The following is a 14,491-nucleotide window of genomic DNA, read 5'->3' as shown; positions in this document are numbered from 1 at the left end:
TCTTAATTCTTTCCTGGGGCACTGGAAAGGTGTCCGGGAGATCAAACCCCTCACCTTCCTTTCCCATCCAGAAAACTTCACTCTTTTCCTGATTGATCTTGGAGCCTGATGCTTCAGAATACCGTGATGTCAGAGAGACCACCTCCTCTGCTTCATCCGCCCCAGTGACAATCACTGACACATCGTCCGCATAGGCAACAACCCTCAAAGGCGGCTCACCCGGAAGCCCCACTGGCACCCCACACAACATGCCGCTCTCTAGCCTCCTGATGAAGGGGTCGATTGCAAACACATAGAGCAGGGGACTCAGGGGACAACCCTGGCGCACCCCGGAGCCAACCTCAAAGGACTGCCCAACCCAACCATTAACAAGAGGAAAGCTCTCTGCCCCCTCATACAAGACTTTTAACCAATCGACAAAACCACCCGGCAGACCGTACTTACTAAGGAGCAACCACAGGTACTCATGGTTAACACGATCAAAAGCCTTTGCCTGATCCAATGTCAGCAAATACTTTCCCCAGCCTGCAGCCCTGCACCGCTCCAAGGCCTCCCGGACAGCTAAAACTGCTGTGAAGGTGCACCTACCCTGGACCGAACAGTGCTGATGGCGAGAAAGCAAAGACTCTGCTACTGACGATAGGCGCCAGAAAATGATCTTTGCCAGTATCTTTCTATCGACATTAAGAAGGCTGATGGGGCGCCAATTCTCAATCATCGAAGGATCTTTACCCTTTGAAAGAAGAATCACAGCTGAGTGCCTCATGGAAGAAGGAAGTACCCCCTCAGCAAGGCAACTGTTAAAAACCTCTACCAAATGTGGGGCCAGAATAGACTTAAAAGCTTTGTAAAACTCAGCTGTCAAGCCATCCGGTCCAGGTGACTTTTTGATGGCAAGCTGTTCAATTGCCCTTATCACCTCTTCAACTGTGATCTCCTCTGTCAAATTCATCAATGGGACATCTTCATCATTTAGACCTGGAGTAGAGTCCAAAAAGCTTTCCATCTTGTCACGGTCAAGCTCTTTCCTCCCAAGAAGGTCAGCATAAAAGGACCTCACGACCTCCAGAATCCCTGACCTGGACTTTGTCAAGGAACCTGTACTGTCCTTAAGGCCAACGACCGTTTTAACAGCTACACCTTGTTTGCAGTTCTGGTAAGGGTCAGGCGAGTGGTACTTCCCATAGTCCCTCTCCAGAACCAACGAGGCATGCCGGTCATATTGACACTTCCTGAGAAGGAGTTTCACTTCGGAGATTGCCCCAGGATCTCCTCCTCTCGAGACAAGAATATCCAGCTTCCTCCGTAAACGTTGGTAGGTCATGTATTTATTAAACTGCTTTCTATTGGCTAGGCCCCTGAAGAATCCAGCGATCCTCTTTTTGGTCAGCTCCCACCACTCAGCCTTGCTGCTACAAAAGTCCAGGATGGTCACCTGTGCCTGAAAGAATTCCTCAAAGGATTGTCTAACATGTTCTTCCTTGAGTAGAGTCGAATTCAATCTCCAGATGCCCTTGCCCCTCTGAGGGGCGTCTGAAGCATTCAGGACCACAGATAGCATACAGTGATCAGAGAACTCTACTGCCTGCACCACTGGGGGTGAGAAAGCAGAGGTCTCCTTCAAAAAAAACCTATCTATTCTACTCTGACTATTACCTCGATGAAAGGTGAACCCAGTGTCATCCGGGAGGTGCTTAATGTGCACATCCACAAGACCAGCATCCCTAACCATACTATTTAAAAAAACGCTATCATATCCCAGCCTGTCCTTGAAGTCCTTCCTGTCCTTGGGCCTAGTTACTGTATTAAAGTCACCTCCAAAGACCACTTGCCGGGATGTAAAAAGAAATGGCTTGATCCTTGTAAAAAGGCATTTCCTGTCCCACTTTGTGTGCGGTCCATAAACATTAATTAGGCGCAGGTCCTGCCCTCCCACAAGGACGTCTAAGACCATACATCTCCCAATCTCCACCTCAATAACCCGCTGGACAGTTACCATGCCGGTTTTAAACAACACCGCCACACCGCCGTAAGGCTCGGCCGCAAGAGACCAGTAAGATGGACCATACCTCCACTTTCTCTTGGCCATATGAATATCTGCCAAGGAGGTGAGCCTAGTCTCTTGCAAAAATAAAATTTCAGCATCTAATTGGCTGAACAAAAAGAAGGCCATAGAACGAGCTCTTACTGACTTAATGCTGGCGACATTTATTGTCACCACTTTTAACGGAGGGGGAACCGCCATTTGGGTTATTGGGTGGTTTGCTTCTTAGCTCCCCTCTGCTGCTCATCACCAGAAGCCTCTCTCTTTCTTGAGGCCGCCTCAAACTCCATTTCGGAATCAGAACTTCGCTCCGAAGAAGCTCCAGATGAAGAGATATTCCAATTGGAGGACCTATACCGGTTGGAGACAGGCACTGGAGCCTGTTCTGTCCTCACCACCTGCTTCTTCCGCTTCCCAACCTTCCTTCTCTCCTCCAGGTACTGCAGGTCAGCTTCAGAGATGCCCTCATCTCTTACTTTTTTCTGTGAAGTCTTTACAGAAGACTTCTTTACAGAGGAAGAAGCAACCTTTTTAGTACCCACTACCACTGCTGGTGGGGGGGGTGCTCCCTTTGAATCAGACTTAGGAGGGGTAGACTCCTGGGGGGTAACTGACTCAGGGGGCACAGACTTGGAAGGTTCTGACACAAGAGGAGAGGGTACAGTAGGCTGGGGGGAGACAGATACAGATACAGAAGGAATACTTACAGACACATGAGGGGTGGCCACAGGAACTGGAGAGGGATCCTGAGCAGGACCAGGGGAGTCAGTCACCGCAGAGGAGGATGGTACACCAGGGGCCTCACCCTCCATCCTGTCCAGCCTTGACATGTCATCAATTACCTCCTTCTCCATATTGTGCCAGGCTTCAGGACATCTGCTGTAGGGGTGGCCAAGGCGCAGGCACAGGTTGCACCTGATCATTTCGGTGCAGTCCTTAGCCATATGACCCTGACCCCGACACACTGAACATATCAAGGCTGAACAGGAGGAACTCAAATGCCCCTTTTCTCCACAGCGGTGACACAGCTTCGGCTGACCAGGGTAAAAAACAGTCATCCTATCCCTCCCTATAAAAGCTGAGGAGGGCAGGTGACGGACAACATTCCCATCCCTGGCCAACCTGACTGTAACTGACCAACCCCCAGTCCAGATGTTACGCTCATCAAGGATTTTATTGGGCTTGGTCAAAACCTCCCCATAGTTCCTTAACCAAACCTCTAGATCCCGGGCAGGGACACTCTCATTAGTGAGGATAATTGTGATTTTTTTTACTGTAGACCTCTGAGAAACTGCAACTGGGGCCAGACCTTCCCATTCAGGTCTTGACCTGCAACGAGCCTCATATCTCTCCCAGAACAGGTCAAGACCCTCTGGCCTGGTGAAGCTAACTGTATAATCCCGTGTCCCAGCTACATGTATAAAGGCATACAGATCATTTGCCCCAAAACCCATCTCTAAAATCATGTCCACCACTGCACGCCGTGCTGGAGGGATCGCACCACCTTCCCATTTCAGAATAACAACATTACGTCTGGGACCCCCAGCAGAAGCCAGAGACCCAAGACCAGATCCTGGGGTGCTCAAAGTGGTAGCCTGTAGGGGAAAACCCCGCTTGGGGGCAGAGCTACCAGGAGCAGAGCGTACCACCTGAGCAAAGGTAAGTTTTTCAGGGCCAAGGCCCCACACTGAAGTCACAGCAGTCTGTACATTACTATTATTATTCACTGCTTGAACGGAGTTGGTAGGACTGTCCACACTTGAACTGGGACCATTGTTCATCACACTGGTACTGGGATGATTTTTATCAGTCACACAAAACTTCACATTCCCATCAGGAATAATCACAGTTTCTGCTGCAATATCAGCTGTCTCCTGAAGCTGTGCTGTAGAGTCCTCAGCAGCTGTGGGGCAAACAGCTTCAGCCAAAGGGGGGTTAATTGGCTCTGCTGAATCTTGTAGTTCATCTGCAGGAATGTCATTTTTTAAAAGCAAACTTTGCTGTACTGCAGCATCAGCAGGCACAGCATTACTACAGATAGGACTAGCAGCCTGACTCTCACTGGGCACATTGTCTGTATCAGTCACAGTGTTGAATGCCACAAAAATTGTTTTATCCACAATATGGGACTTGACAGGCTTTACCTTGTCAGGCACATTGTCTGTAATGTCCTCATCATTAAATGCCAGCTGATCCCCCTGCATAGGAGACTCCATTACCTGGATGGCCCTGAGCATGCCTCCTGAGTCCTGGGAAGGCATGGGGCTGCTTACCTCTCCCTAAGGGGGCAGGGGGTCAGAACTGGGGGTCTCCTCCTCCACCTCCATCTTTGTCATCCTCGCAAATCTTTTATCGTTACAAAACTTTTCTTTAAATGGCCCATCTCTGCCTTCCATCATGGCCACAATGGTCTCCTGGTGTTCCACCCGAACCTTGGCCAGTTGGATCTCCGGATCCATGGATCCACGTTTCTGGCTATGCAAGCCCTCACGTTGCCTTCTCAGGCGCTTCAGCTCCGCTCTGAGCTTGTAGAGCTTGTCTCTTTCCCTATTCAGGACCTTAATCCCGGCCACCACTCGCTCCCGGATGGCCCCGGAACCTTCATCTTCACCAGGGGCAGAGAGATCACCAACCATGGGTTGTATAGGGGCAGGTATGTTACCTGATGGCCCAGGAGATGGCTGTGAGCTTCCAGCAGGAGAGGCCCTGCTGGCCTCCATGGCTTCCCCAGAAAGGGGCCAGGAGAGCTGGGATAGATTTCCTCACCAGTCCCCTCTCACACGGATCTGCAGCAGCTCCAGAGAGACAGCCTCCTCCTGACACACCTGTGCTCCAATGATGGGTGGGGCACTATTCCTTCCAGTGATTACCAATGGTGGAGCACTATTCCTTCCACTGACACCAATGATCGGGCACTATTCCTCCCACTGATACCAATGATCGGGCACTATTCCTCCCCCTGATACCAATGATGGGGCACTATTCCTACTGACACCAATGATCGGGCACTATTCCTCCCACTGACACCAATGATCGGGCACTATTCCTCCCACTGATACCAATGATAGGGCACTATTCCTCCCACAGATACCAATGATCGGGCACTATTCCTACTGACACCAATGATCGGGCACTATTCCTCCCCCTGACACCAATGATGGGGCACAATTTCTCCTTCTACTGACCACAGGCGCTATATAAATATTTTTACTTAAACTGATCACCAAGCCATTGTTTACTCCTCCCACTGGCCACAGGCCGCCCTCAGCCCCCTTGAAGTCTGAAGAACAGTAAACTAGCCATTTGTTTATGTAGCACCCTCCCAGTCAGCATAGGTTGTTAGGCAAATCTAGTTCAGCTCGTCTGTAACTAGTGGAGCAGAAGTTGATTGTTCTGGTCTGCTGGATTGATTGGGAGGAAGAATAAGAGAGCAGCCTAAATATTTATGGGAACCCAGCCAATTCCTAGAGAGGTGTGTCCAGTAGGTGGCTGAAGAGGTCATAAATAGACTAAAGCCTGAAGCAGAGGGGTTCTTTTGTTGGATCCCGGGCCCAGTTTTGCCAGAGGAGTCACCTGTCTGAGGAGCTCTGCCCCTGTGGGCAGTCTGCTGGAGACTCTCCTTGAAGGTCAGAGGTCCCAGCTATAGTCTAAGCTGGCGGGCCTATTCTCGAAAATCTGGCATTTCTCCTTTACAGTCTGGAGAAGCTCACTGGAGGATACCAGGTGAAGGCTGGAGAGAAGAACGTCCAGCGATTCTGTGGGGTGGTGAGTCTGTGTATCCTTCAATGAAGAGTGCCTGGTAGATATCATGAGGAGGCAACTGATGATCCTGTGGCATTGTGGGTACTAAACTAATCCCCTGTGCCCTAGGGGCTTTGTGCAGTGTTCAGTTCGTCAAAGAATTTCTAGGCATTCTCCCAGCAAGTAGTGAACTTTGTGGAAGGCCTCTGTCAGAATAGCGATGAGAAGTGTCCTCTGCTGTTTCGGTTCTTTTGGGCATCCCATGTGCTCCCCATACCCATTTAAGTTCAGCTCAGCAATAAAAATACAAGAGACACCTCTAGACTGTTTATTTAAGCCAGTGTGAGTGAAGGAAAATACTGTGTTCCTGGCTGTGTGTGCACTAAATTGGGGAAACAGGACCATCAAAGCCCGCAGCTCCTTGGGGGGTGCGTTACATTTAGAATTTGAAGACCCCTGAACTAGATTAAATGTGTGGGAGCCACTGCTTAGCCAGAGGCAATTTTCAAGGTAAGTGGGTAGACCAACATTCAGGTCAACAGAAAGATTGTCCATTGTCAGGAGTCTTGTGCATGAAGTTTGAATTTGACGATGGGTAGGAATTTATTTGCTGATACGCGAATGCTAAATTTACAGTTCTTTGCAGTTCACTTCAACTAGAATTCAGACAGCACCTCACAGGGTCACTGGGAGCAAACTTCCTAAAACTTGGTCCTGTACCACCAATGATGCACTACAGCAATACTTGAAAAAAAATTGTAACCGTGAATATGCAAGCATTTCCAGGTGTTTAGTTTTACTGGATTGTGGAAGCCAAGGTCCAACATGCCCCCTGTTGAGTCAGAGCTCTCCAATCCACAGGGGCATGGGCTTTGCTGATTGTAAAGCTTTAGGTCTAAGTCAAGAGTGTTCCAAACCTCTGCATAGAGACCACTGCCCCCCCCCAACAGAGAGTAAGAATCCTTCTCTGCAGTATGCTGGGAAGGAACAGGCTTCTTCATTCAGGCTGCAGCTGCTTTGTAAAGAAAAAACTGGTAAGACTTTGTACACCTTTTGTTGTATGCACCTGGAATGCATTTAATTGGTTTAAACTGAAAGTTTGATTGAGCTTTATTTATTTTATTGTGTTATTACAACTGTCACTTTGGTTACAAAATACTTTTAAGGCGAAATGTTCTTTCGTTATACAAAGACAGAACAATCATTGTCATTGTACGGGGTTCACCTTGCGTACTTCCTGCTGTTATGTCACTGTAGAAGACAATTCTTTCAATTTTAAGCCCCATCTTTCAGGATTCCAGTCAGGTGTATGTGAACTGGATTTATAGGAATAATCCCCTTCTCTTCTTTTTTTTTTTTTTTTTTTTTGGGGGGGGTTGTAGGCGTAATTCCCTTTCCACACTAGATTGCCAATTATGTACTGCCTTATTAACACTTTGCCTATTTTCTTCAATGTCTCTTCTTATTTCCTGGTATTGCCACTAGATGTCATTTCTCAGCTACTTCTTTAACAGCATCAACTGTGCAGAGATTATGGGTAAGCCACACACCAGGAGTGGAAATCTCACTCTCATCAGGGAACTGCAGGGGGTTGTTGGCGGCTGTTGCTTTGCTGCCCGGTGCACGTGGGTCCTCTGTGGGCGTTGTGGGGACCACTCTGGACACTCTTTTGGCTTTGGGATCCGCGGCTCGCCGTGGATTCCCTTCCCGCATGCACTCCATCTGAGGCGCAGATGGAAGGTCGTATGCGCGCCAGTGGTGCAATGGTGCAGGACACCACTCCGCCCCCTAAGGGACTCAGTGATTAATGCCATGTTCCAATCATTGACGCCGACATCCTCACTACATTGACCAGCTGTTCCCAATCGCACAGTGATGTGATTGGGCTAATTACTCCCCGACACCTGTATATCTACCAGCACCCTAGGCAGTCATTTGAGATGCCGTGGAGGTGCAAGGTGGATGTACTGCACCTGTTGAATTGGATTTAGGAGGTATGTAGGAATTCGAGACACTTTTTGAAAAAACATTTTTATTCTTATCTTTGTGATGGATTGTGTGTATGTTAGGGTTGGGCATTTTTATGCCCATATAGAGATATAGAGTAACCTTCATAAACAACCATTACTGTTTATACAGTATATGTATATATCCCTTCTTTCTGAAAGATGACCCTCATATAAATCGTAACACATGCCCTTTGCTTATCCATACAGATGAGCATTTAAATACTCCTTAGTTTCCACAAGAACTCTTCACTTCCTGACTACTGGTCAAATATCGGCAGGAGCAGTTGCTCCTATGCTAGGGGGTCCTTGCAGTTGAAGCACTTGCTGCCACTCCTCCATGCTGTCCCTATTTTCACCTGGTAGTCCATCGGTTTTGCACTTTCCAATATGTGGGACCAATAACCATTTCCATTTTCTGGTCACATGCGGCATTGGTATATGCAGTTTTGTAAGTACAGATGTACAATCTTTATTTGAATTTATAAGATGAGATTATGTGTGTAATATTATATATATATATATATATATATATATATATATATATATATATATATATATATATATATATATATATATATATATATATATATATATATATATATATATATAATTTTTTTTTTCCTTTACATTGTACTAATAATACATATCGTGTATCTACATCAGTTGTTCTCAACCAGGGTTCCTCCTCCAGAGGTTGCTTGGGGTTCCTTCAGCATTGGGCAATTTCTACCTCTCAGATAGTTAAGTTCCCACTGACACCACTGATCTTTTTATTTATCTGTAAGGAGGTTATTCTTCCCAAAGACCATTCCTCTCAACTATTTCAAGGGTTCCTCTGTGTTGAAAAGGTTGAGAAAGGCTGATCTACATTACGGAACTTCCGTTACCCATATGACACAAATCCTCTATAGGACTATTTTTGTCCGAAACATGTAAGGTGTCTCCACGCCAGTATGCCACACTGCTAACCCATCTGTTCCTCATGGGCAGTTTGTTCAACATACATTGCGTTAATTTTGGTATTATGTATCTTGATTTTATGTGATGTCATAATATTGTTCAATTTTCTTATTGATATTTATATGTAATTAAATTTACTATTTTTACTTATTTACCTGGTCTGTCTAATAAAAGTCCACAAGGGGTATACCGTGCCTTGAGCACTAGGTTTTTTCTCGCTTATAGAAGACAAAAGGCAAAATTTCCGATAAACTCACCATGCTGTAAATGAACTCACTTTTGGCAAAGTCTTAAACAGCTCACCGGCCTTCAGAATGATGATGAGGATAACCAAACATGACACGACTCCCGCGACCTGAAGAAATACAGACAAGTTTCAGGAACAAGAACAAAAAAGGGGTAAGTGGATCAATTTGCTTGAACCAGCACCCAGCCCGATATGAAATGATCCAACTGTGCATGAATGAATTCTTCAGATCACCAATTGTTTGATCACATCAGTTCACTTACTGTGGTTATGAGTGACCCTTCTCCTTGTTTACACAGAGAAGGCTTTGCAGTCATTAAGAAAAGTGTTCCCTGAATGGCGTCCATGTCGATCGCACAAACTCCTGTGTTCACTAAGCCACAGGGCACCAGCTGCTCGGCACAGGACCTGGACACTGTTTCTGATCATTGTATTAGCAATGCCTATTACAGTGATTTTCAGCTTCCACAGGGGTCCTACGGGTGTGGCATATACACTTTCAAAGGTACAGGGTGGTCTATGTAAAAAATGCCAATCATGGAATTCAGCTTTAAATAAGACGCTGACAATAACTTTCCTTAAAAAAAAGTTTCACTAAGCTCATATACCTTTTTTTGCCTCTTATCATGCAGTCATGTGATGTAGTCCATGTACCTCCACAGCTTACTGTTCCAAATTGAGACAGAGATTAGTGTCAGCAAGTGACTCTCCGAGTCTAGATGTTATATGAAAGAACACATCCCCGACACCCCTTTAAATCTGCATGCTGACCACTGGGTGGTGCAGATTTTAGCTATGCAATCTGCTGATCAGTTAATTACACTCAGACCTGCTTCTGGAACAGATTGCACAGCTAATGTCTGCAACACCCAGTGGCCAGTAAAGAGGAACATGCATGTCTAAAGGGAAGCTGGGTATGTGTTCTCCATACAAAACATTTATGTTCCTATGTTTTCACTCCTCCTACTCTTATATCTTCCACCTATTCGACCTGTGAAATATATTGAAAGAGTAGTTTAAAACTCCTGTTTTTTTTTTTCTCAAGGCACCTCTTCTGTTGTCCCGATGTTAAACATGTGCATGTATGTTATACTTCAAAATAAATTTTTTGACATAGAATATTGAAAGAATTTTGATATATCTGTTTGATAAGTGCAAAAAATATCTATTGATCCTGCCAGAAATCTTGTGGGCTTATAAATCCATGTGCACACCGTCGCTGCTTCACTTTTATCAGGTAAATTGTCCCTAGTGTGTGGACTACAGAACACCTTTCCGTATGTCAGACTGCAGAGGAAATGTGGGGATGTGTTCTGTAGTCCTAAAACACTTCCTGTGCTAGGGTAACATTGCTGCACCTTCATAGATACAGAACAATAAATGGGGGCAAAATAAAGCCTGAAGAAAGAATAAATGCAGCCACCACATATAAGGACTGGCAAGTAGCAGTATACTACATTTTTGTTCTGGGGCTAAGATATATTTTAATCAGGGAAAACAAAAGTTCCCATAATGCACTGGACTACTGCTCTAAAATTGGGCTGTCGATTAGGAAAGAGGGGTTGGATGCAGACCTAAAAGTATGATAGTGACAAGTAATAGGACTGCCATCACAGGCTACAACCAGCAAAATGATCCCCTGAGAGGATGGTAAGTCCAGGGCAGCATTGAAGGGTTGGTAGAAGGATGCAGCTGCCTTGGGCGCTTCAGCAGGAGGGGGTGAAAAATAGGTAGGACCTGCAACTTATGTTGTTGAAGTAGTTCATAGCTCATTGCAGGGGGCACTCTGGCCTTTTTTGCCTTGGGTGCTAAAAGAACCTGGTCCTGGCACAGGGTAGGTCAATGCATGCCTAAGTTTAGTAGATGAGGCTCTTATCTCAGTAAGACAGTGATGGCTGTACCTGGCTGTTCCCTCCTGTGCTCTCCTGTACCAGACTCCTCGACATGGCCGTCCCAATCGTGAAACACTGGAAGAAACTTCCCACAGAGTTACTGAGGCCAAGAGCGATGAATTCCTACAAGAGAACAAGAAAACTTCTAGTGCTCTGTCATTTATCCCAATAGCATACAAGTACTATAGGAGATTTTACCTGATTACTGTCTATGTTGTAACCGTGTTTCCCTGCAAACATCTTCACTAGAGAGATGGTAAAGGCGTAGACCACCACCGCTATGGCAAAGGCATTGCCGACCACACTGGCAAAGAGGGAAACGTCTGGCACGAATGGAGCCTTCAGCCTGCAGCAAAAAAGGAGGAGAAGTATCAGATTCATTATCTAGTTTACATGGAATGTAGCAAGAACGAGAGCGCCATAGAAAATGTCCAGCAAATCTTTACTTTGCAACAAGTGATCATAAACAGAAACCAACACATTTTGGGAGTTCAACACTCCTCCATCAAGGCTAATGTGACAAACCCAACTGGAACAGAGGCTTTTGGAGAGGACTAGGGGCAATCCTCCTACCCACTGATTATGGCCCATGGAGCAGATCATTCTCTAATGATGGACAACAATGTGAGGAACGCTGAGACCAAAGCTTGGATTCATTCTCTGAATAAGAACAATAACGCTTCCCTTCTGGAGTGGTTGGGAGGTGTAATATTAATCCTGTACAGATTAATGGTCAGCGAAAATATGGCGGCCCTCCTGCAGATGGGGTTGGAGACGCTCCTTCACATGAGACAGAAATATTTATCAACAATAGCTCTCAAGAAATCTATGAAAATAAATTAAATCCACTTTGTCAGACTGCTGGAACATTGTATAGGTTTTGTCTCATAGACTGTTGTAGACTGGTGCTGGGGTGCTGGACAATCTGGGATCACTGATTAATCAAAGAATTGCCTAGGTGTGAATTCCCATTTATTGTTGAGTTACCTATTGTTTCTGTCTGTCTGCTCATCTCTTGGAGATGTGATTAATATTGTGTCCACTTTACTAAGTTTAAGTGGCTAGTTGTTAATCAGTTCATGTTAATTAGATCTCTATTAGTTGCTAGATGTGGATTAGCATTATGCTTATGTTGACTGTTCCTTAGCTATGTTAATTATATTCTTGTTTACAGTTTGTATTGTCAGGGTAATGTGATTAGGCCCTACCTGACCTTGTGTGCTATATATTGTGTGAATTTACAATAAAGTCAGTTCCAGTTTTCACCTAAGCTAGTGTCGTCTAGTATCCTGGGTGCAATATTCAGCTATAATACCTGGTTCCTGGGTCCAGACTGGAGGAGGCTGTATACTGACGGAAGCACCCAAGCCGGGTGCTGGACGGTTCCGTCACAGCTAATAAACACGATAACTTTGGAAAACAAATATTTTTTTACATTTTATTTATAATCATTTTATATATAATAATATTTTCATCATCTTTACCCTATCACTCTTTGTTAAGATAATACTAACATTATGCTGTGTTAACATATTTATTTTACGCAAACTGCTCTATATTATGTATACTTTGGTTATCACATTTACCATCACATGCTATAAACCAGTCTTCCTCAACCAGGGCTTCTCCAAAGGTTGCTAGGAGTTCCTTTGGCTGTGAACATTGATGGACTGATCTGCCTGATGGTACCCATAAAGTTCTAGCATGAACACCACTCATTCTTTCCACTAACCAAAAGTGCATGGAAGTGCTATTTTCCACAACCTTTCTTAATAGATTTCTATTTTATCCTCTAGGTTATCTTGTTTCTTGGCCTTGATGAACAGAAAGTTGAGCCCCCAAAGCGTGTTGGCTTCTCGTTGTGACCACATATTGTTCAAAGTAAAACTTTTCCGATCTTACAAAATTTCTGTAGTTCTCTTTTTCTCTATACATTCTTTGACTCCTCCAGGAGATCCCCAGGTGTACCCCAGCTCACAGAGAGCTGCATCATGGAGCAGATGGATAGAGATATACATCACTGAATTAAGAGAACATTAATGTGGACCTCTCAGTAACTTTACAAGTCTGAATTAACAAATTCCTAACATATCCACATATACAGCAACAGTATCAATGTGAAGTACAGCTCTAATTTGTATTATAAAGCAGCCAGCCTTGAGCTCCAGTCTAGTTACTTTGTCTAAGCTAAGCTATCTCATCAGTCCACTGCAGGTAGGATGAAGCATTTCCTTGGTCTCCTGCCCCATGACCAGATTGCAAAAATTTAAAATTTAGAGCAAGTTGCAAGGTGAGAGGCTGCAGCAGGGGCTTATCTGTGTCAGACATTTGTGAAAACAGCCAAGAAATGCATAATTGTGACATCTTTGAGCTGGCATCTCAGTCCAGGAAGTAGATGGTTACACTTGGATGATGCTTCAACAAAGATGGTGCCTCCTTATGGACAGAAAGTAGATGAAGGCATTGCAAGAGGGAGTACTGGGATCTCGTTGAGAGGTAAAAATACCTGGGAGCATCACAAATACCCATTACTTGGCACTTAACAGATATCCAACACCAGGTCCATGTTAAGGAACCCAACTTAGCCATGTCAGACCAACCACACAACATATAGAATCAAGTGGTTCAGACAACTGCACTCCAAGCAACCTCATCTGTATTGAAAAGCATATATAAGCAACTTGTCACAGAAACCGTGAGGGCTCGAGAGGTCGACGCATTTCGCAAGAGCACGAAACGCGTCAACCTCTTTATTCCCCACAATGTCTGTAACTGTCACAAGTTGCTGTTATATGCTTTTCAATAAAAGATGAGGTTTCCTGAGAGTGCAGTTGTCCGAGCCACTTGATTCTACATAGCTACAGTAGAGCGAACTGAGCCTACCTCTGGACGGCTGACCTGGAGCAGTATTCTATTGCTTAACTTGTTGGAACCAAATAACAGTCCAGTGCAACCAAAAAAAGGACAACGATCCTTTGTGGAAGGGTTCTGGCATGTCCTTAGTCACACGTTAGTTAATTAGGACTAATTGAGAGTCCACAAGTTCTCTCCAGCATGTTGTAGCCATCAGACGTGTAGAGCAGGTACAGGACATCATGGTCACCACGACCTCCAAAATATTAAAGCAAACCCGGCACAGACAACCGTTTGAGGATTTCCTGGCTCAGCTAATTTACACATAAGAGACTTTCCCAATTTAAGTCTAATTACACACATTTGCTTGCTGCAGCTAATTAGTCTCATACATTATTCAGAGCTTACCCAGCTGGGATGTCTCCAACAATGTCCACACCATACGCTTTGTTCAGATCGGCCCCGTACGCTATCCCAGTGGCCACAATTAGCTAAACACAGAGAAGACAGGGGGTTTTAGGTGCAGCTGCTACACAACATTGCTTTATACAATGATTTGGGTACACCTGAAGCACAAAAGTCAGAGACGTACTTTAACTGGATGCCGTCTGACTTTTGCATTGTAGGTGAATACACTTATAATCCAAGATGTGCAATATATTAATTGAGGCCCAAAAACAAAATACATTTTTTAGAGGAGTAGTGACAAGGTGGTGATGTCACAATCTCCACCTCGTCCAATCAC

General features: G+C 45.0%; 1 protein-coding gene across 3 annotated transcripts in view; it reads right to left on the bottom strand.

Moving 5' to 3' along the window:
- Positions 1-14,491, bottom strand: part of LOC141102822 (solute carrier family 26 member 6-like) — a 92,068-nt gene that overhangs the window by 28,237 nt on the left and 49,340 nt on the right. For all 3 annotated transcript variants that reach the window (XM_073591846.1, XM_073591847.1, XM_073591848.1), the window contains 4 exons: positions 14,155-14,237; positions 11,092-11,239; positions 10,903-11,016; positions 9,032-9,109 (listed from right to left, as the gene is read on the bottom strand). In XM_073591846.1, coding sequence (XP_073447947.1) covers positions 9,032-9,109; positions 10,903-11,016; positions 11,092-11,239; positions 14,155-14,237 — 423 coding nt within the window. The remainder of the gene's footprint in view (positions 1-9,031; positions 9,110-10,902; positions 11,017-11,091; positions 11,240-14,154; positions 14,238-14,491) is intronic.

This window comes from Aquarana catesbeiana, linkage group LG07 (genome assembly GCF_042186555.1).
Source record: "Aquarana catesbeiana isolate 2022-GZ linkage group LG07, ASM4218655v1, whole genome shotgun sequence".
In the NCBI taxonomy this organism is placed as follows: domain Eukaryota; kingdom Metazoa; phylum Chordata; class Amphibia; order Anura; family Ranidae; genus Aquarana; species Aquarana catesbeiana.
This window is presented reverse-complemented; position numbering and strand designations above follow the sequence as displayed.